This window comes from Sphaeramia orbicularis, chromosome 13 (assembly GCF_902148855.1).
Source record: "Sphaeramia orbicularis chromosome 13, fSphaOr1.1, whole genome shotgun sequence".
Lineage (NCBI taxonomy): Eukaryota > Metazoa > Chordata > Actinopteri > Kurtiformes > Apogonidae > Sphaeramia > Sphaeramia orbicularis.
This window is the reverse complement of record NC_043969.1, coordinates 15,093,316-15,114,385: the sequence shown is the minus strand read 5'-3', so window position 1 is coordinate 15,114,385 and position 21,070 is coordinate 15,093,316. Positions and strand designations below refer to the sequence as shown.

At 36.3% G+C, this 21,070-nt stretch overlaps 2 protein-coding genes across 2 annotated transcripts; both read right to left on the bottom strand.

Moving 5' to 3' along the window:
- Nucleotides 1–788: 788 nt before the first annotated feature.
- Nucleotides 789–8,667, bottom strand: ilvbl (ilvB (bacterial acetolactate synthase)-like). The gene is made up of 14 exons (XM_030152846.1): nt 8,240–8,667; nt 7,580–7,781; nt 7,195–7,322; nt 6,752–7,002; nt 6,468–6,567; nt 6,020–6,117; nt 5,765–5,901; nt 5,371–5,505; nt 4,677–4,791; nt 4,331–4,500; nt 3,949–4,019; nt 3,787–3,858; nt 2,416–2,521; nt 789–2,275 (listed from the first exon to the last, which is right to left on the bottom strand). Exons 1-14 carry the CDS (start codon nt 8,351–8,353, stop codon nt 2,097–2,099), a joined length of 1,878 nt encoding a protein of 625 aa, XP_030008706.1. The 5' UTR covers nt 8,354–8,667; the 3' UTR covers nt 789–2,096.
- Nucleotides 8,668–9,306: 639 nt separating this feature from the next.
- On the bottom strand, nt 9,307–18,188 carry LOC115431698 (beta-galactosidase-1-like protein 2). Its single transcript, XM_030152324.1, has 19 exons — nt 18,087–18,188; nt 17,355–17,540; nt 16,336–16,404; nt 16,130–16,225; nt 15,938–16,046; nt 15,733–15,825; nt 15,559–15,640; nt 14,461–14,525; nt 14,187–14,271; nt 13,784–13,921; nt 12,350–12,430; nt 12,117–12,223; nt 11,568–11,714; nt 11,391–11,462; nt 10,555–10,633; nt 10,266–10,353; nt 9,852–9,966; nt 9,627–9,743; nt 9,307–9,489 (listed from the first exon to the last, which is right to left on the bottom strand). The coding sequence occupies exons 1-19, from the start codon at nt 18,143–18,145 to the stop codon at nt 9,379–9,381; spliced, it is 1,899 nt and encodes a 632-aa protein (XP_030008184.1). The 5' UTR covers nt 18,146–18,188; the 3' UTR covers nt 9,307–9,378.
- Between the last annotated feature and the right edge of the window lie 2,882 nt (nt 18,189–21,070).

Below are 21,070 nucleotides of genomic sequence, written 5' to 3'. Positions count from 1 at the left end.
GACTACATCCTTAAAGACAGATTCACGATAATGTCGTCAGGGTAATGTTATGTGCCTCAGAAGAAAACAAACTGAAATTCAGTTGCTCACTCTGCCATCAGGGCTGCTAAATGAGTCAGTGTGGTAGTCAGTTTTGAATACCTAATGTGTCTATTGACTTATTACCTGTGTTTCATAAGCTACTTTCATTGCATGATGTACATCTGAAATGGCTGATGTCAGAACCAAATTGAAAACTGTTAAAATTAGTTGCCCCTTGAGGAATAAAAAGTTATATAGAGAGAATTTTTATTTATAGGAAACTCACCAGAAATGGATGTTTCAATTAAACATGGAATTAATTAAACACATGACTGGTTATACTTCACAATTAACAGACTTGCAAAATCATGGCTTATTTACAAAGGAAATCCTTATTATATGTTATAATCTCATTATATATTCTTCTAGTGTATTTATGGATATTTCTATTCAGACTGTGAAACCACAGTGTGTGTGTGACAGGCCCTTAAGGATTTGTTGCTCTGCTGAAGCACAGCTCAGAGCTCCTGGTGTCCCTATAGACGAGCCTTATGTGAAGTCCCTGGAGAGGAGTCATGCTGGGAGACGTCTCAAGTGACACCCCGTCGCCCAAAAATGAGCTGTCATTATGTTATTGGGGCCACAATGCAGTCAGAGACCACCATGAGCGTCCTTCACACAACAGGGGGTCTTCTTGACTTGCTGAGCTGCTTCAGTGTAGAAGCTGACTCCAACACAAACATGCACATATATACTCATTTAAACTCAGAGTTGATTGAATTATTTATTTCTGCTGTTTCATCAGACTGTTTTGCAGGACGCTTCTTCTGTAAGTACAGGTGTAGGGTTGCATTCATAAGTATGCTTTGCAGTGTTGCTAAAAACAGGAGAAAGGCGGCACAGTAGATAAAGTCATGAAGTCACACACTGCAACAATGAAATGTACCACAACAGGTGCAACTAAAATGAGATCCAATCTTCAATATACATACTGATCTATGTGCTGCTGCTTCTGCGTACAGGGCTGAATATAATTAAAGTTGTAGTTACAGCATTTTAATGTCATTAACACAGTTATTAAAAATAGTCTGGAATCTGTAAAATCAAGGAAATACAAAATGAGCTTCCCAAAGATGTCACTTTGATCATTTAAAACTCCACTCATCATTTTTGTTTTTACAGTTTGAGAATTGACGATCAGATTCCCTTAAGTCTGATCCATGTTTGTGTTCATCAAGTTAGTGAATAATTCTAATTACAGTGCAATACATCATTTGTCAAGTCGCTTTCATTGACGACCAACATCACTTCGTTCACCTTAGTGTTTAGTATCTCGAAAGAACAAAAGTCGACACGTAGTTTTATATATTAATAAATTTGAAGACACAGACATTAAAAAGGCATACATTTTGTAATTATTAACATTCAGGAAGATTGTTTTGTGCATCATTTTTAACCCAATTCATGAAACAGCAAATATTACAGCAATAAGACTGCAACATTTATTGTATTTTTTGGCTTTGTTAAGGAGAAAAAGGCATAGTGGTCACAGTTAGCAAGCCAAAGGTCGCTCTTGAGCAGAAACAAATTTAGTGACTGGTTTATGTGGATGACGGTTTGAAATTACAACAGGCTGTTTAAGGTAAAATATATGAAACTTAGCTCTTACAGATAGGAATATCTTTATAATAAAAACATTCCTTACTTTTCCATGTTTCCCTTCTTCTTTTTAATAATAATAATAATAATAATAATAATAATAATAACTTCATCCTTTTAGTAGTCCATTCACAATAACTGATTACTTGCTTCAAGCGTTTGCAGATTCATTACATGTATGACAAGAGAAGCAAGCGCTCTCAGCTGACTGATAATGACCTCCTGCAGTAAATTAACACTTTCCAAATTCATTTCCTCTTATCAAAGTCAAATATGGCTTAAAGGGCACAAAAGATAAGCAGAAGACGTGGTGAGGGCAGGGCCCTTTACAGTATCCAACGGTATCGTCTTCATTGAAACCCACCCTAAACTTACACAGGAGGCTGAAGAGATGGTAGAGCAATTTACTGCTTGTACTATACGGAGATAGAGCCCTCTCTGAAGTTAGTCTTCCCTATAAGAACATTTATAAGTGTAGCCTTTCCTTCCCGGGCCTCCTTCTGTGCCTGTTTAATGATGTCACTCATCCTGTCTTCATCCTGACGTCCTATAAGGAAGCCTTTACCACCAAAACCATCTGCCACTACATGATAATCTGTGAAAAAAAGAGAAAATATAATGTAATGGTTAAGAACGCTTCATACCTTATACATAAATATAAATCAATCTGATTCAGAATGTGTGAAGCTTCATGGCAACCTCACATCATCATCATCACATGCAAATGAAATGTACCTGTAAATGCCAGACCACAGGCCACGTTGCTACCAAGCATGGGAACTTGTTCTCTAGCGATCTGACTCCAACATGCATCATTTCCCACCAGAGCAATAACTGGTGTCTGGGAGAAAAGAGTAAGATGTGGAATTTGGAACAAATGCAAACATAGGCATTAAATTGGTGTTACAAAGGGAAGCAAGATTTATTCTACTGACAAAGCCTTTAAAGCTGTATTGGTCAATAATTAAACATCACTGAGTAAAAAATCCAGAATCATCCTCGAGATGTTGTACTGTGACTTAAGGGGATCTGGGAGGATACGAGACCAGTGTAGAAAATCTATACCACAGTGCAGACTTTGTCTAATCACAGGCACTTTCAGACAGGTAGGAGGGTTAAATACATGATCGACAGCTGTAATTCCTGTTGACCAGAACCAAACTGGGTGCCATTCTACTGCTGTACTCCATGTTTCAATGTGTAAGCTTGGAAAAGCGGCTTCACTTTTCCATAACAGCATGAAACAATTTAATTAAGTCTTTTGATTTGGACCTAGAGGAAATACCTGCAGAGATAAAGTGTCTGTTTTCAAGGTCTGGTGTTTTCTCCCTAATTTTGGCTCCTGCAGACACATTTAACCCATAAGACCAGTGCTACTTTTGTGGCAGTTCCAAAATAAATTTTTCTCTCCATTACGTATCTTTCTGAAGTGATTCATCACCATTTATTATAATATTAACCTCTGCATTTTGCACTTTTTCAGTGAAAACCAGGTATTTTCCTTTATTTAATTTACTAATCATGTAGATGTTCATAAAAACTCAGATGTTCATAAACACTCAGATATATCACAAAACAGTGAAAACTGAGGAAAAAGTGACTTTTTCAGCAAAGATATTAATAACTAAACATAAAAACAAGTGTCTCCATCCACTGTCATTTCTCAGACTCCATAGGTTTTACTGGTGAATCAGTGTTGTAAAAGATGACGGTGTTTCCATGTTCACTACAGAGCCTTGAAAAGATGACAAATTGCACTTTACACCAATTATTTACATGTATTGATAGGATTAGTGGATAATCAGGTATTAAACATTTTCAATCAGTAGGTGCTTTTGGTCGGCGGTGGATGTTTGGGTCTTTATGGGTTAGCATCGCAACTGCTAAAACATAATATTTTATGTATCTGGATATTTAATGTTGTACAGCAAAAATAGGTCTATTCTTGGTAAGAGAAAGAGCCCCTGATGAATAAGAGTCCAAAGAGATCTATTCACACAGTAAATACACATTCTAATGTACAGCACTGTATGTACTGGAGTCTGCATCAAACCTTTCGAATAAAAGCGTTAACTGTTGTATAAACAGTTTGTTAAAGAGTTTTACCTTGAATCTAGTGAATGTGTCAAACTCTGCAACACTGTATCCTAAAGAACCATCTCCATAGACTATCCACACCTGCAAGAACACGAGAAGTATTTTTAATGACAAACACAAGGAAGTGATGAAATGATAAAGTGCATTCAGATAATGCCTGCACTCACAAACCTCAGATTCAGGCCGGCACAGTTTTGCTCCCAAAGCAAATCCCCCACCTACTCCCAAAGTCCCAAAGGCTCCTGCAGGGACAAAAGAACTGTGGGATCATGGTCATATACAGTATGACTGGAACGAGAGCAAAATTAGCCGCATAATAAACTGATTAATGCTAAAAAAAATCAATTAACAAATAATAACATTAAGCATGACATAATAAATCTGTAATTATGGGCTGCAGCTGCTTCTATGCACTTCTGGACCTCCCTTTTAATTTAACAGAACAATTATTTATCACTTCACTTCAGTGTCAAAATGCTAGGCTTATGGTCTCATATTTAAACAAAAAAACATGTTTTGTTTTAATTAATAACCAGCTGTTTATTTGCACTACCTGGATCTAGCCAGCGCAGGGGTCCTCTTGGTTTCATAATGTAAGCAGCACTTCCTACAAAATCACCCCCATCTGCAACAATAATGCTGTCCTCTGCCATCAGCTCATCCACACAATGAAGGACTTTCAAGGGATTCAAATGGTGTTCAGTCTTCTCATCAGCTTTAGACCTAGGATGCAGAAAATGTCCAGCAGTAACAATTTTGTAGTTACAGCTCAATTCCTTGTTAATCTTAATAATCAAACAGAGTGTATTTGCTCAGTTAAGATAAATTCATCATAGGGACAGTGATCAGTTTACTATAAACAAGCACGTGTTGGACAGGAAAATACTAGTTTTTCTTACCTGTTTGCTTTTTCTTTGGTTGCATCTTGTGCTTTGAGGCTCTGTGGCCATTCTACTGGACACCGATGGCCTTTCAGGCCTTTGGAGAGACGCACTATGAATGAACCAATGTCACCTAAAACACAGGAAAGATGGACTTGTATTAGATGCTTAAATCAGGATCAGAACCAGGATAAACTTTATTGTCCCATACGGGAAATTTGTTTTGGACAATAGTGCTACAGGCTGCTGCATTCACATTCGGACACATACAATGACAAAACACACTCAGTCACAAAGTTTTGGAGTCAGCATAAACACAATTATGTATTACACGTAATCTATATATTGCACCTTCCCCTCCATCCAAGAAATGATTGAAAAGCAGCATCTTGAAACATCTCCACTGCGTCTCCCATTTCTGTGAGTCTGTCAGTACATTTAACTGTTCCCTTTATATTTAAATGTGATATCTCAGGAACAGCATGAAAGAATGTCTTCATATTGACAAGCATTCTCATGGACTAATGGATGCCCTGGTTAGACTTCGTTCAAAGGCTCAGAGGTTCAGGTAGCTGCATGTAGGTTGCCATTCGTAACTAGTACAGAGAACTGTATGAACAGATATTGATGCAAGGATAGTGGACACATCTGACTGAACTTACAATTGTTGTATATTCAAACAAGTTCAGTCATCAAGTTGTTGACTACATACCTTGGATGGCCAAAGTTGGTTTCCAGAATATATCTGAGTTTTTCAGCAGCTGTGTCTTATCTCTGTTGACAGCAATAATTTTACTGCGTCTGCTCAGAACTCTGCCATAGCTCAGCCGGAAATCGCACACAGCGCCTGCAAACAAAGAACACAAAGAATGCCACTATTAAATCAAACATGTTACACTACAAATTGGAACAGTGGCCATTCTGTGAACGTTTAGGTTAAGTATGCATGACTTGAAATGAAATAAAAACAATACATCCACGTTCGTATGTTATTAGCATTGTACCTCCTGTAATTTTATGATGATTTCAAAACAATGTTGCTAAACACCTTTGTTATTACTATAATTTGTGAAACAGTAATATTAGAATCAGACTGTATGTCAGACCTGCCAAGAGAACTAAGTCAGCCTCCTTCAGAGCTTCTCGCCTGTTCTGTCTGATGTGGATGGGATTGTCTTTTCCCAGCATGCCGCGGGACATGCCTCCAAGGAAGCAAGGGATGCCCAGATCTTCCAGTGCCTTCCTGTAATGCAAAATATTTTTAACAGATGACCACTTCTAAAGTTAATTGATCTTTCAGAAGACTGAAGAGAAAAACACGGTGGAAAAGTTAAAAAGCAGTCAACATTATTGTCCTTTACCTTATGTCATCAACTGGTGTTGGTGGCAGTGTTGATTGGCTACCCATTAGAATAACAGGTTTCTTGGCTCGACTCACAAGCTCTATGCATTTTTGGACCTGATTAATAGATGTAAAAATACATAATAATAATAATAATAATAATAATAATAATAATAATAATAATAATAATAATGATGATGATTATCATAATAATAATAATAATAATAATAATAATAATAATAATAATAATAATTATTATTATTATTATTATTATTATTATTATTATTATTATTATTATGATAATCATCATCATCATTATTATAATAATAATAATAATAATAATTATGATGATGATGATGATAATAATCATCATCATCATCATAATAATAATAATCACTATTATTTTATACAATTCGGTGGCATCATAATGACATCAGGTGGAAGTGAAAAATAACACCACAGCCTACCTGGTCATCTGTCGCTTGTGGGATGTCAACAGGAAGTGGAGACACATCTCTAGTCTCCCATGCCCCGGCAAACAGGTTCATGAGGTGGTTATTGAGATACCTTAGAAGAAAACCACACCCTTAAATGAGACCTTTTGGCTGAATGTGGCTTAAATTAAGGGAAAGAGAAAAATGTCCACTAGCAGGTGGATTTCAAGGCATCACATAATATAAGTGATACCAGTAGGTTAGGTTTTTTATTTTTATTTTGGTAATAGTATGTATAAAATATAATGATAACATACCAATTGACAATTTTTCCCACCAGACCTTTGGGAGGATTCTTAACAGCAAACTCTTGGGACACCAGGTGGAAGGGGTATAACGTGTCAATAGGAAACTCGATGAAAACAGGACCAGGGGTTCCAGACTGAGCGATTGCCAGGGCTTTTCTGACTGTAGGCACAATCTCCCTGATAGTCCTGATAGAAGCACAGAACTTACACAGCGGCTTGAAGAGAGACATCTGATCAATATCTTGCAGTGCTCCCCTACCCTGTGACAAACACCATTGACAGACTGGTTACACCTTGAAGCTGAGAATGGTTGAGATAAAGAAAGGTATTACACACTACATCTGATAGCAGCAAAACCCACCTCTACAAACTGGAAACTACTCTAGGGCACAGCCTACAGAGGTACACCCATCATTTTTACTACTAAATGTGAACCCATTATCAACTCTCACCTGAAGAAGTGTACCAGCAGCTCCACCAATGAGCAGCAGAGGAGACTCGGCCATCTGAGCATTCTTCATTGCTGTCACAGTGTTAGTTAGGCCTGGACCAGCAGTCACTGCTGCTACACCAACAGTACCTGGTGGCATATCAGGAGAGTGAGGAAATGAAATATCAAAACTGACTGAACAGACCAACTAAACCTCCTGTCAAACCATCAGAAATTAACATCAAGCCACACCTATATGAAAAGGAGCTATTAACAAAAGCAGTTACACTTCTATTTGTCTGGGAAAGAAACTGAGACACACCTCAAGAAATCTACAACAGACAATATGTGCTCAAACTAGACTTATATTATTTATTTTGTGTTTGTGTTTTGAAATAAACCAGTACCTGAGAGCCGTGCTACAGCGTCCGCAGCAAAGACAGCTGTGGCCTCATGTCTTGTGTCCACAATGCGGATTCCCACTTTCTCACAGGCCACCAAGATTGGTGAGATGTGTCCACCAACAAGGGTGAAAACATACTTGACTCCATGTGCTCGGAGGACCTCTGCCACACTTTCACCACCATTCCGTGGGCTTTTTGTCTCCGCCTGCAGCAGGTCAATAGGCACAGTTAGACAGACGACAGGGTTTGATGTTTGGTAAACTATATAAAAAAAAAAGCCCTCATACATAAACTATTATTGTCACTTGCTCCTATAAAGGTCATTTGACCGCCATAAATAACCACATCATTGTTGAGGCTTGACATGGTGATGTGCATCTGGGTGTTGTGCAATCCCACTAATCCTTCTCAACAGCCAGGGTGTTATGATAGCCTTTGTGATAGAAAACCACAAGGCTGGTCAAAGTTTGAATGAAGGGAGTCCTGCTTACCTTTCACCTGGCTCAAATTACAGAGCTCAGGTGGTTTTCTTAAGGTGAAGACAGACAATACACTTAAGGCTCTGCAACTATACTGTGCAACACATTAAAAAAAAAAAAACACACACACATTAAAACAATGAAAAAGAAAGATACAGTATTTACACATATTGAGAACACATACCTTGTGAAACAACTGGTAAAGTAAGCCACATTTGTAGGCTGCAAACACAAACCCACAAAGCCCTGCGACAGCACAGCATCCGAGTAGGTTCCCTAGGGCTCCAAGTGCCTCCATGTACGGATGCGGAAACGCACCTTTATTTGCAAAAACTCTGGTGAAGTAAAGTAAATATGTAAACCCTGTCTTAACTCTCCGTTCAGGGGCTCACTGCTTTAGGCTAGGCTAAGGTTCACTGAAGCACCTCTTACAACTGAACTCATTTAAAAAAGTGCTAAATTTTTCGCCTCGCAGACTACGAAATGACGCAATATAAAGTTACCGACGAAAGGTTACGAAGGGCATACAGCCGACACTTCTGCTGGTTAAAACGACCAAGCTGTCTTTCCTCAACTGTTGTTTCGACACAGGAACATGAGCGGATTTATTTACAGGTGAAGTCCAACAGAAGTACATGCAGGACTTCCGGTTTGGATTTTCAAAATAAAGCTTCACAAATAATTTTACAAATTCCAATATGAAGTAATTGTTCATATTAGCAAAAATACGCGTCCATATATGCCATACGCAAAAATATATTTATAAATTTTAAAGCTGAACATAAAGTTGATTCCATATGTTACAACTATAACTGTGCCTACCACACTTACAAACATTCAACTTTTATTGCGAAGGAGTGGAGTGCTTTATTTCCTGTTATATGCTTTTATTGTGGAAGTAGTGTAGATGTGTGGGTTAGGCGCTTCTGTGAGATGACAGCGTCGCCAGGGTGAAGGACAAGCCCTTTGTCCAATGAGAAGCTTGTCAGAGGTCACGGGTTCAAATAGACTATCTCTCAATAGAGCAAAGTTCATACTGTAACGAAAAGACTTGACAAATCAGAAAATATTTCTGTGGTTCTGTAATGATGGCAAAAGTCACAAGGCAATAGTGTCATTTGCACTGTGCAAAAAAAAAAAAAAAAAAAAAAAATAGAATTGCACTGTGCAACATTTTCAATTGTTTTAAGACTTGGGATTAAAAAAAATCGTCATACGTGGTGCAATGTTTATTTTATTTATTTTTCAAACAAAAGGCAGTCGATAGTATAAGGAGCACATCAATTTTAAGATGGTTTATTTGTTTGTATCGTTGTAGCATTTTTACAGAAGTGTGCAGAAAGGAAGCTTATAAACATCAATTGTCTTTCCATGATCAGTATTTGCAGCAAAGACAATTTGGCCATCTGTTTTTTGCTCCTCAAAAACCAGGATCTGAAAACAGAATAGAAAGTTACACAGCTTGTAAGGTACAAAGGCAGTTACATGTAGGGAACAACTGCTAAGGTCAAACTCCATAGGAAACGACCACCACACCACATTTTACTACGTACTAAACAGACTGACTTTACCTGATTCTCTCCAGTTCTCAGCCAAGGTCCAGGGAGGTAAAGAAAATGCTGAGGACCAACGAACCAATGGCGTCCCAGGTTCTGGTTATTGATAAACACAACACCTTTACCCCACCCCTGTAGAAGGATGAGGTGTGATCAGTAAATAGGCTAAAAGTAGCTGATGCATTATCACACCACCAAACTGCTAGATGTAGTTAAATGTGAAAGGTGACATGTATTTACAGGGAGTTTGATGAACGTGTCTCTGGGGGGACCATCAACATACAGTCTGGCCTGGAAAAACCCTGGCAGCGAGGTGCACTGGAAGCCAGATTTCCACTGACCTGAATTTGTTAATCTTAAACAAGATTGCACATACATTATAACACACAATCTTCGAATATGCAAATGAAGTCATATTTTGTTTTCATGTATATGTATTAGTTTTCTATGTTTTCTTGCAATCTGTTTTCTTTCCGAGGACTAAAATAGGATCACTTTGTTTTGTTGCATATTCCAAATAAACTGAAACTAACTAATTGATTAACACACATATTGTAATCACATTTAGATCTGAATATACAGTATGTGGGGAAGAATGTTTGAAAAATAAATTGAGTGAAATATGGACAAGATAGTAAAAAGTAGGATAGTAACCTTTTCATAAATCCTGGCTTCATATCTAAACAGAAGATGGTAAATCCTCTCAGTGGGATGTGGTCCAGCAGAATGTCTCCCACAATACCTGCAATGTTATTTGAGATGTGAAATCCACAAACACTGACACACAGTGGTGATTTAGCTTTTTTACTTAAGAAACCCTTTCACTAATGTTAAATAATGTTAAAAATGTTGTGAATACTGAATGAAGTTGTGTTACATGTATTAAAGCTATGGAAGCAAGACATGATGGGCTATTATATTTTCATTTATGCTAGTTCTATACCTTTGCGTTGTTCATCCAGAGCCTTCCCATAATTCACTCTTCCACAGTTCTCCACCAATAAAGACAATGACCTTTGTCCCTTGTTTGAATACACAAGACACAAGTGTTACTTTGGAAGGATTTTAGAAAATAAATGTTATCTGTATAAAACAGTTCAGCATACTTTATCTCTACTTGTATAGATATGACTTTTTACTCAAACCTAAACAAATATTTTTATGTAATTTATTTTTTATCAGTCATACAGGAAGATGTATAACCCCTCTTTTCTTTTAGATTTTTAATCATGGATTATTTGATTTCATGTGTATAGTATTTTTATAGTATTGTATAACACACTGGGTTGCACATTAGCAGCTATGGTATGATCAGCCACTTAAACTATATATTTTGTGTTTACAGTCCAGTCTCTCTTTTCAGGTTTTAATACTTTTATTTGTACTTCAGCCTATGACATTTTACACATTTAGGTCATTGTATTTTAACACATTATAAGTTAGTCTGTCATTATTACCTCCACCAGGAGGTATTGTGATCACTTTGCTTTGTGTGTTTGCGTGCATGCATGTGTGCGTGTTTGTTTGTTTGTTAGCAAGATAACTCAAAACGTTATGGATGGATTTTCATGAAATTTTCAGGAAATGTTGATACTGGCACAAGGAAGAAATGATTACATTTTTTGGGGGGGGGCAGATCTGTCTTGGCAGAGGACTGCGCTCTCCGAGTGCTTTGTTTGTTTATAAAGTGTGATGGTTCTCAGAGCAAAAAAAAAAGTGCTGGGGCTATAAGCAATAAGATTTCTCCAGTTAAAACCTGAAATAAAGAAAATGTAGGACCTTTCCATCAGGGAGTGTCAGTTCATGGGTCTTGTAGTCCAAAGTTCCAACATACTGTCTGTCCACAAATACCTAGAAACCATCAAATTCACAGTACAGAGATTATTAATGAATGTAATGTAATAAATATGAAACAATGATACATGTATTTGAATATATGATCTGGCGTGTCCTCACCAGAGCCCTATCTCTGATGTTGTTCCTGGAATTAAGCATTCCTCCACTGCTGATGGTGGTTTCATACAATGTGTAACCATAAGACTGCCCATTGTTATTGTTCACAGGGAGATTCTCCATGTTGATGGGTAAATCTGACCTGTACGGCTGGATGAATAGTCAGTCATATTATTACAGTAATTACGTGTCATAACATGGAAACATATTTTTAAAAAAAAATTAAAAAATCAGAGGATAATTAAACACAGTAAGTTTAGATGCACTGCTGTACTCCAAAAAAAAAAAAAAAAAAAAAAAAAAAGACAAGCAGATGTGACCAAACCTGAGCTGCCAGAAATGAGACATCTGTCTTGAGCGTGTACAGAATGTTACTAGATCTAATCTAGACAAGTGGAAACTGAGAGCAAGAAACAAGCTCTGATACCAAAGACTTCCAATCTGTCTTAAGTTCACCTGGTTTTACACCACTCTGATCTCTGAATGTAAATACATTTTCTGCTCTGCACATTTTAACAGCAGCTGTCACATCAGACAGCTGTTTCCCATTACCTTGTCAGTGAGGTGGAGGCTGTCCCACAGTGACAGATGCTGTTGGACAACGATAGGGTCATATGTTTTCCGCTCTTGAGGAGAGGGCACTTCAGGAAGAGGCTCAGCTGAAACAAGTGAACAACTATTATGACAGACTCAGACTGTTCTTGGCAATTAAGTCGTTAGACTAAACATTGGTTGCACATATCTGTCACTAAAACATTGCATACAGATATAAAAAAATACCTTACAATGGTACTGGCTGAATAAACTCCTCAAGAGTTGATATTTGGTGGTACAGTCCCCAGCCTCAGACAGGGGAGCGTCATAATCTGCAATGAAAACCTAAGGTGACCTGCCAGGGTATTAGAGTCTTTTGTGTCTTGTGTGTTAACACTGTTTTGTTTTTTTTTATGGTTAAGGCATATAACAAAGGAACATTAAAACCAGAATGCATGTATTAGATTTCTTTGACACAGAACGTCATCTAAAACACAACATAATTCACATCAGTTCAAACAGCCTGGTGGATGACATGAGTTTAAAAAGTGTGAACAATTAATTCTACAGGATGTATAAAAAAAACTATAAATTTTGAAAAATTACTCCCTGTTCCACATTTGACAATTTTTGGAATTTTCTTTTATGGACATTGGTAGGTAGGGGATTGGTGGATATTTGTCCAAATTTACAGACCCAGGTTTTCATGCATGAGTGAGCAGGGGCAAATTGCACAATCTAAGTTAAAACTGGTTTGCCGAAAGTAGCGGTGGGATTTAAAGGTCATAGGAGGGGACAATGGGCATCCATTTTGTTTTCCACAAAATTGCCAGGTTACAGCATTGACACTTTGACCACCATGTCAATTTCATTTCTTTACCCATGGCAGCTGTTCCTGTCTTTCAAAGTTAATTCAACTTGTTTAGGCCTGACAATGTCACTGAGGACAGGCCAAGTTACCTAACCCTAACCCTAACCCTAACCCTAACCCTAACTTAATGCTGTAACCTGGCAGTTTTGTGGAAAACAAGATGGACGCCCATTGTCCCCTCCCATGACCTTTGATTGGATTTAAATTCCACTGCTACTTCGCGCAAACCAGTTTTAACTTAGATTGTGCAATTTGCCCCTGCTCACTCATGCATGAAAACCTGGGTCTGTAAATTTGGACAAATATCTACCAATCCCCTACCTACCTACATGCATAAAAGAAAATTCCAAAAATTATCAAATGCGGAACTGAGGGTAATTTTTCAAAATATATAGTTGTTGTTTTTTTTTGATACACCCTGTATAAAGGGGGGGAATGAAAATGCAACGTAGGCCAATATAATGTATCTTAGCTTTGAAATGCTTCGGTTCTTTATAGAGCTGCAACCAATTAATCAACTCAAAGTGATCCAAAAAAATCATTCTGCCACAATTCTCCTGAATCAAAGCTTTGTTTCCTTCATTTCTCTGCTGTTAAAAATTGGTTCCACTGTTGTGTTTCACACGGACACTTATTGTGACGCACAAAGAAGCTTCAATTCAGGAAAACTGCTATAGAATATCTCCCTTCAATCAATTTGAGATGATTAAGCAAATCGGGACTTTTTGCATTGACTTCCAGCACCTAGTTGATTAATCGGTTGCAGCTGTAGTTCTTTGACATCGGATCTTTGGTGGCAGAAGGTGATACTAACCATAACTAGTGACCTGAGGTTTGTAGGTGCCAAAGTCAATCGCTCCATTCATGAAGCCAAAGCTGGTTCCACCATGAAACATGTACAGATTAATGGAAACACCTCTCTCCAAGATTTCTGACACCACAGATAGCATGTCTGTAAGGCAACAGAAATTGCATAGACTAAGTAAAGCATGATGTAATGGATGCAAAAAGGAGTACATGTGTATTGTTAAGGGTAGAAAACAACACTTCTCAGTAAAATTACACCAGAAGACACACATTGTTCTTGTCTTAGAGAAATAGGTCAAAAAGAAAAGTATATCTGGCCATCACAAAGGTTAAAAGCAAATCATGAATGAGGTCAAAATCAATGCTAAAATGTCCCCTAGAAACACAGAGGGGGCCTGTTTTTAACATACCCTCAGCGTGGAACACATGGTGATGCTCCCCCCACACGTCAAACCACCCAGACCAATACTCCATCACCATTAGTGGTTTCTGGGGCTATATAAAACAGAAAACATACTTATACTAAAAACACACCTTAGTGCATATTAGTAATGGTCCAGCTTTTCCCCTTTTTTTTTAAAAAATGTTTTTATGCATTCATAAAAGGTAGAAACCATTCATAAAGTGGACCTTCATTAATAGAAACAATGGTGAGAGAATGAAACATCCATTACGACCACCTACCTGCATGTCGGCTAAGTACTGGATTGCACCAAATGACAGTCTCTGAAGGTTTATTGTACGTAACACTGCAATTAAGATTATACCAAAGATGAAAAGATTTTGTCAAAGAATCACCAGGTAAAGCAAAATTAATTTCACTTTGTTTCATTAACCCTTTATCAGGTAAGTGACTATTGTTGGTCATTTTCACACGCATTACAAGACAGTGACAGCAACATTTACAGTGAGGACAGTGAGTCAACAATCTCAGGTCCAATCTGGTCTGTAAGGTCCACCTCTGCATGAGCAGTGAGTGTACCTGCTTTATTAGGTACCATGAAGTAATGGTACTAATGTAAGGGATGATGTTCAAAGGGTCAATGCATATTTTGTCAGATGTCTGTATCAGCACTTAAGTTGTTGTAATAGCATAAAAGTTATGTTTTAATATTCTAAAATACATGTTCCTATGACCTTATATGTATTTTTCTCTTGTTTTTTTAAAATATGTATTTCTTTTTTTTTTTTGCTACATGTGGGCAAGGCACCAAATACAGTAATTTCATTGGCAGAAAAGCCAGCTGGAGATTACTGCACAAAGTGAGAATTTTATTTTCTTTGGTCAGGATATGTACAGTCAATCCAGCTTGTATTGACAAGGCTGACAATTCATACTGAACAAACAATAACTCAAACTATGAATTATGAAAGAGCTGCAGCATCTGAAACTGACCACAATGAAGATTTGAAAGATAAACAGTACCACAGTGCTGCAGTTTCAGCTCTAGAGTTTGTCTTTTATGTATCATGACTGCCTCTCTCAACTCACCATATATTTTTTATTAGTAAGTTTTTTATTTTATTTTTTTTATCAATGACTAGACATTTCAGGCGACCCCATTTGAATTTCAGGTGACCCCACGTGGGGTCCTAACCTCAAGGTTGAAAAACACTGCTCTAAGGTTTAAATTTTGAATTTCAGACTATTTCTATGAGTGCCCAATAAAGGGTTAATTTAAGCGCTTGGATTATATAGACAACCTTTGAGTTAAACATTTCAATAAAATTCACTGTGTCTGTAATGCCGTCCACTCCAGCTATTCTTTATGTCTGCATTACCTTCCTCTGCTCCTCCACATCTCAGACCTTCCCAGTTGTCTGAAGTCAGGAGCAGCTCATTGATTCCTCTGGACTGGAGACTCTGTATGAAGAGGAACTGTTACACAACCGTTCTAACTCACATTGTAAAACAAGCTTTTCACTGCAAATGAAACACTGCTATGTTATACTAACATTTTTAATAAATGACATGTATTTTTCATCTTTGGCATAGGAGCCATACTCATTCTCAACTTGGACTGCAATAATTGGGCCTCCTTCTTCATACTAAAAAAACAACAACAAATCAACAAAAACACATTTCATCGCTCAAATGTATTGCTATAATGTTTGATGGAATTAATGACACATAATATGTATAAAAACAAGCTGAACTTACCATGAAAGGTTTAATAATTGAGATGAGCTTGTCAAAGTAGAGGTTGACAGCATCTACAAATCCAGGGTAAGTTGTTCGTAACTGCATATATTTGTCCTGTAATAACCAGCTGAAAGAAGAGTAAGAATAATTCAGTGGCACACTGCTAATATATTGCAGTAATAAAAAAAGTAAATGGAAGAAGGGCGTTACCTTGGCAACCCGCCCAAGTCCCATTCAGCACAGATGTATGGTCCTGGTCGCAGGATCACCCAGAGACCCATTGATGCTGCTAAACTCACATAGGCCCTAAGAATGACAGACCTGTCAAGGACCTCACTGTGTGCCTCATTGGAATGTTTCATTTCAACTATGAAGCTTTAAAGAAAATAAAAGAAGAATCTAATCAAAGCCTTTACCTAAGATCCAACTGCTCATGGAAGTTGAATGCTCCTCTCTCAGGCTCATGCAGGTTCCATGGTACATATCTGAAAAAAAAAAAACAGCAAAAAGTGATGCAGTCCTGTTTGATTCCTTCTCAATTCATGGACTTAACCCATAAAGACTCAAACATCCACTGGCAAACAAAAGGATCTACCAATCTAAACTGTTTAATACCTGATGATCTATTAATCCGATCAATACATGTAAATAATTGGTGTAAAATACAGTTTGTCATCTTTTCATGGTCATCAAATATGACTCATTTGGACGTTCAGACGCTCCATAGTGAATGTGGAAACACCGTCATCTTCTACAACATTGATTCATCAGTACAACCCATGGAGTTTGACAAATGACAGTGGATGGACACACTTGGTTTATGCTCAGTTATTGATATTTTTCTTCAGTTTCCTTAATTTTTGATATAATAACCCTCAACTTTAATCTGAGCTTTTATGAACATCTACATCATCAGAAAATTAAATATAGTAAAATACATGATTACAATGAAAAAAAAAATACAAAGGATAATGTAATAATAAATGGTAATAAATTGCTTAAGAAAAGTTTAATGGTAAATTTATTTGTATAGCACCATTCATACACAAGTGCTTTACAAAGGCATAGAAACATATAAAATTACGTTAAAATCATAGAGAATAAAACATTAATAAAAAGGAAAGCGCAGAAAGGAAAAAAATAAAGAAAGAAATTAAAACAAGAATAAGAGACAGTTGAAACAAAAGCTAAAAACTTGATTAAAATCAATCAAAATGGTTAAAATTATGAGTTGCAGTGCAGGTATTAGAATTGAAAAAAAAAAAAAAAGAAAAAAGAAAAAGAGAGAAATACATTTTGGAATTGCCATAAAAGTAGCTCTGGGTCTTTATGGGTAACAGAAACATATTGTAATGTATTTAAACTGATGTACTGTGATTGAATGTTTATCCACAAGAACAACAAGAGTCTTACAACGCGTGCAGCTGAAACCTACGTTGTTAGAGTGTTGATGCCACATGCCTTCATCTTCAGCAGGCGGTCTTCCCAGTAGGCTTTGGGCACACGGAAATAATGGACTGATCCACCCAGGACACGGAAGGGCTCTCCTTCCAGAGTGAACTGAGAGGAGTTGGCCTTCAGACCTTCTGCACGGCTCATCCTTCTAAATTCACAGTGATATCTGTTCGGAAAAAATACCTGTACACGTAAACAAACTCACCTTTTCACATATTGTATGTTAGGAGGATAAGTGAGTTTAAGTACTTACAAAAGATCCAAGGGACTTGACTTTTCATATATTCTGCTGATAGGAACCTAAAGGATAGACTGTTGTGTGGAGAAGGGGTGGGATTAAATAAGTTATACTTCCTCCCACTCCTTTTCGAATGTGCAAATGAAGTCATCTATATATGTATGCATATGGTTTTTTTTTGTTTTTTTCCCCATGACTTCTTACTACTTGTTTTATTTCTAAGGACTAAGTAAGATTATTTTGTTTTGTTGCATATTCAAAATAAACTAAACTAAACTAAAAAAAAAAAAAGAAGAAAGAAATAGATGCCATTTGATTCAAGGCAAGAACAAAAGTTATGTATTTTATGTATATTTTATGCATTAGCAGAGTAAAAAAAGTAGGTTATTGATGCAGCTGTGACATCTAAACACTATATGATTATCTATTACTTATTAACCAATTTGTAAAAATACTGTAAGAAAAGAACCTTACCGAGACTGATGATAGATCCAAATGCAACGTAACTGAATCCACACAAAATCCACAAACATCAAAAATATTGTCACTGCTGAACCCCCCCGTGCCAGAGCTTGTCTAGAAACATTTGAAGGGAGGATGGTGCTGGGAGGCCTCAAACACTATGGATAAGGGAAACTATTGTTGTTTCAGAGAGAAAATATAATAGTTCTTTGTCTCTTTCTCTCTCTCCCTCACTCTGTTGCAGTCAGATTAAAGGGGACTCATGACACTGTGCACAGTAATGTTGGCCTAATGATTTAAAATAAAGGCAATATTTTTAGCGATGACAAATGAAAGACAGAATGAATACAAAAAAAACATTTAAGAACATGGTCTAAAGATGACAGTACACTAGGATAAATAAAACTTAATTTAACATTGTAACTGAATTAAAGGTGATTTTAAGAAATGTGATGGCTGATATCTCAAGCAATCATTTATCTTATTTCCAGGATAAATAAGATGGAAAACATCAACTTGAAAAATATAGACCGGTATTTAAACAAACTTAATAAATACATGGATTAGGAAATGTTATTGGAGGAGTTTGAGGAAGTGATGTGTAGATGTGAAGCAGAAGGATTCCTATGTTTGTCATGCTTAAGTTTGTGTGATTATATTTGATAGCTAAAAAAAAAATGACACTTGATGGAAGTTTGGGACATTACTTTTTCTAGATGTTTTGTTGGGATTTTTTTTTCCCATTAGGCTATTACAGGATCAAAATATGAAACTGAGAATGACTTAACTAGGATTCACTGATGCAGTCAATTCCTTTGCTCAGCTGATTAAGAGAGTTGTTGCTTTTCAGGCAGCAAAACTTTTAAATGCCCACTTGCTGTAGCTGTGATGTAGCTGCAAACTAGCGCTTTAAAAATTATATATATATTTAAAAAAACACAACAAAACTGCAATTATAACTTATAACTTAACTGCAATTATATGTATATATATATATATATATATATATATACACACACACACGAGGGCCATTCAATAAGTTCATGGCCTCACCCAGAACAGAACAACACAGACTGATAATTTATATTTTATTTTTCAACATAATCTCCATTTACAGCAATGCACTTGGTCCATCGATGTTCAAGCATCACTATCCCATCACGAAAGAATGTAACATCCTGTATTATAACAACCAGTATTTCTGGGTGAGGCCATGAACTTATTAAACGGCCCTTGTGTGTGTGTGTATATATATATATATATATATATATATATATATATATATATATATATATATATATATATATATATATATGTGTGTGTGTGTGTGTGTGTATGTGTATATATATATATATATATATATATATATATATATATATATATATATATATATATATGTACTCAGAATATAACTATTTTGAACCAAACCAAATGTTTTTTTTTTTATTCAATGAATGGCGAAGACAGTCATGTAGGTTGAGGAAAACATTTCTCCCTAAGACAGGGTTGATGACCTTTGCTATCTAAGGGGTAATTTTTGACTCAAAAGAAAATCAAATGTGTCAGGATGTGAAAAAAATTATCTAACCCCCTTGACATTTTACCTCAAAGAATCTACTTTGTTGTAGTGTATTTATTATTATTCCGTTCTTTTACTATGGATTTCTGTTCCAATAAAGCAATGCTTGGTTTGCTTTAAGAAAGTACACAGCTTAATAAAGAAAAACAATTACAGTTGTCGGTATACACTGGCATGTGTCAGCTTTGAATAGAAACAGACTAACTATAAACAAATCCAAGGTAGTGTATATGTATATGTGTATGTATATGTATATGCCACATATGATGACTGATGAAAGGCACTGTTTTGTTTTTTTTTGTGTTGAGGCTGCACATTTTCATAGCTGGACCATCCTAAATGTAATTCACTCATTATGTTCCTTGCATTTTTCTGATCATGCTGGAAAGAAGTAGGGGTGTGTATTGGCAATAATCTGGTGATATGATACAAATCACAATACTAGGATCATGATACGATATATCGTGATATATCATGATACTGTTAACAAGGCGATATTTTTTGTTTTGTTTCTTTTTTTAAAAAAAGATGATTTCCTAGAAAAACTTAAAATGCAGCGTTTTGATAGATAAGGTTTTAACAGGAGGGTTTACCAGTACAAAAATCACACAAATAAATAAATAAATAAATAAATAATGTTTTACAGACATTACAGTTTGAGATCCTGCTTAAATGTTTGTATTCTATTGCAAAAAGAATGCACAGTGTTCAGTCCCTGAATCATCCAACAACAGGACATTATTTTTTTGCATTCTCAATAAAAAAACTAACATTTGCCTCTTTCAGACAGTAAAAAGTGCTTTTTGGATGCTTGAAATAACCATTATCAATTTCAAAAAACTACATGTATGACCTGCAATATCACAATACTACTTTTGTAGTATACAAACAACAGAGCAAAATACCCATGTGAATATATAGATAAAAGAGCAAAATATCCATTTGATTTTATAAATAAAAGAGCAAAATACCAGTGTGCATATATAAATAAAAGAGCATGATAAAAAAAAATAGAAAAACATAAAACAAAAATGAATCTCCACCATGCCTGCATTTGAATAAATGCTTAAAAATATTGATACAGTAATTTGAACCCTTTCATGCATAGCGGTCACTACAGTGGACTGCTATTCTACAGCTGTTCTCTTGTATATTCATGGGTTTTGTTGTTTTAGTTCCATATCAGCTAACACAGTGGACGCTTATGCACCATCTCATACACTGCAATTCATACCATTTCTGTAACTTTGCTGTTCTTGATAAACCTGATCTGCAGTAACATGTTTGAGTATAAATCAATTGCTTGTTGTTATTAACTGTAATTAACAAATTTCTTAAACAAAAGGGTTTTTTGCATATTATCTCCATGAGTATCACAGTGGCGGTGCAGTGGTTAGCACTCGTGCCTCACAGCAAG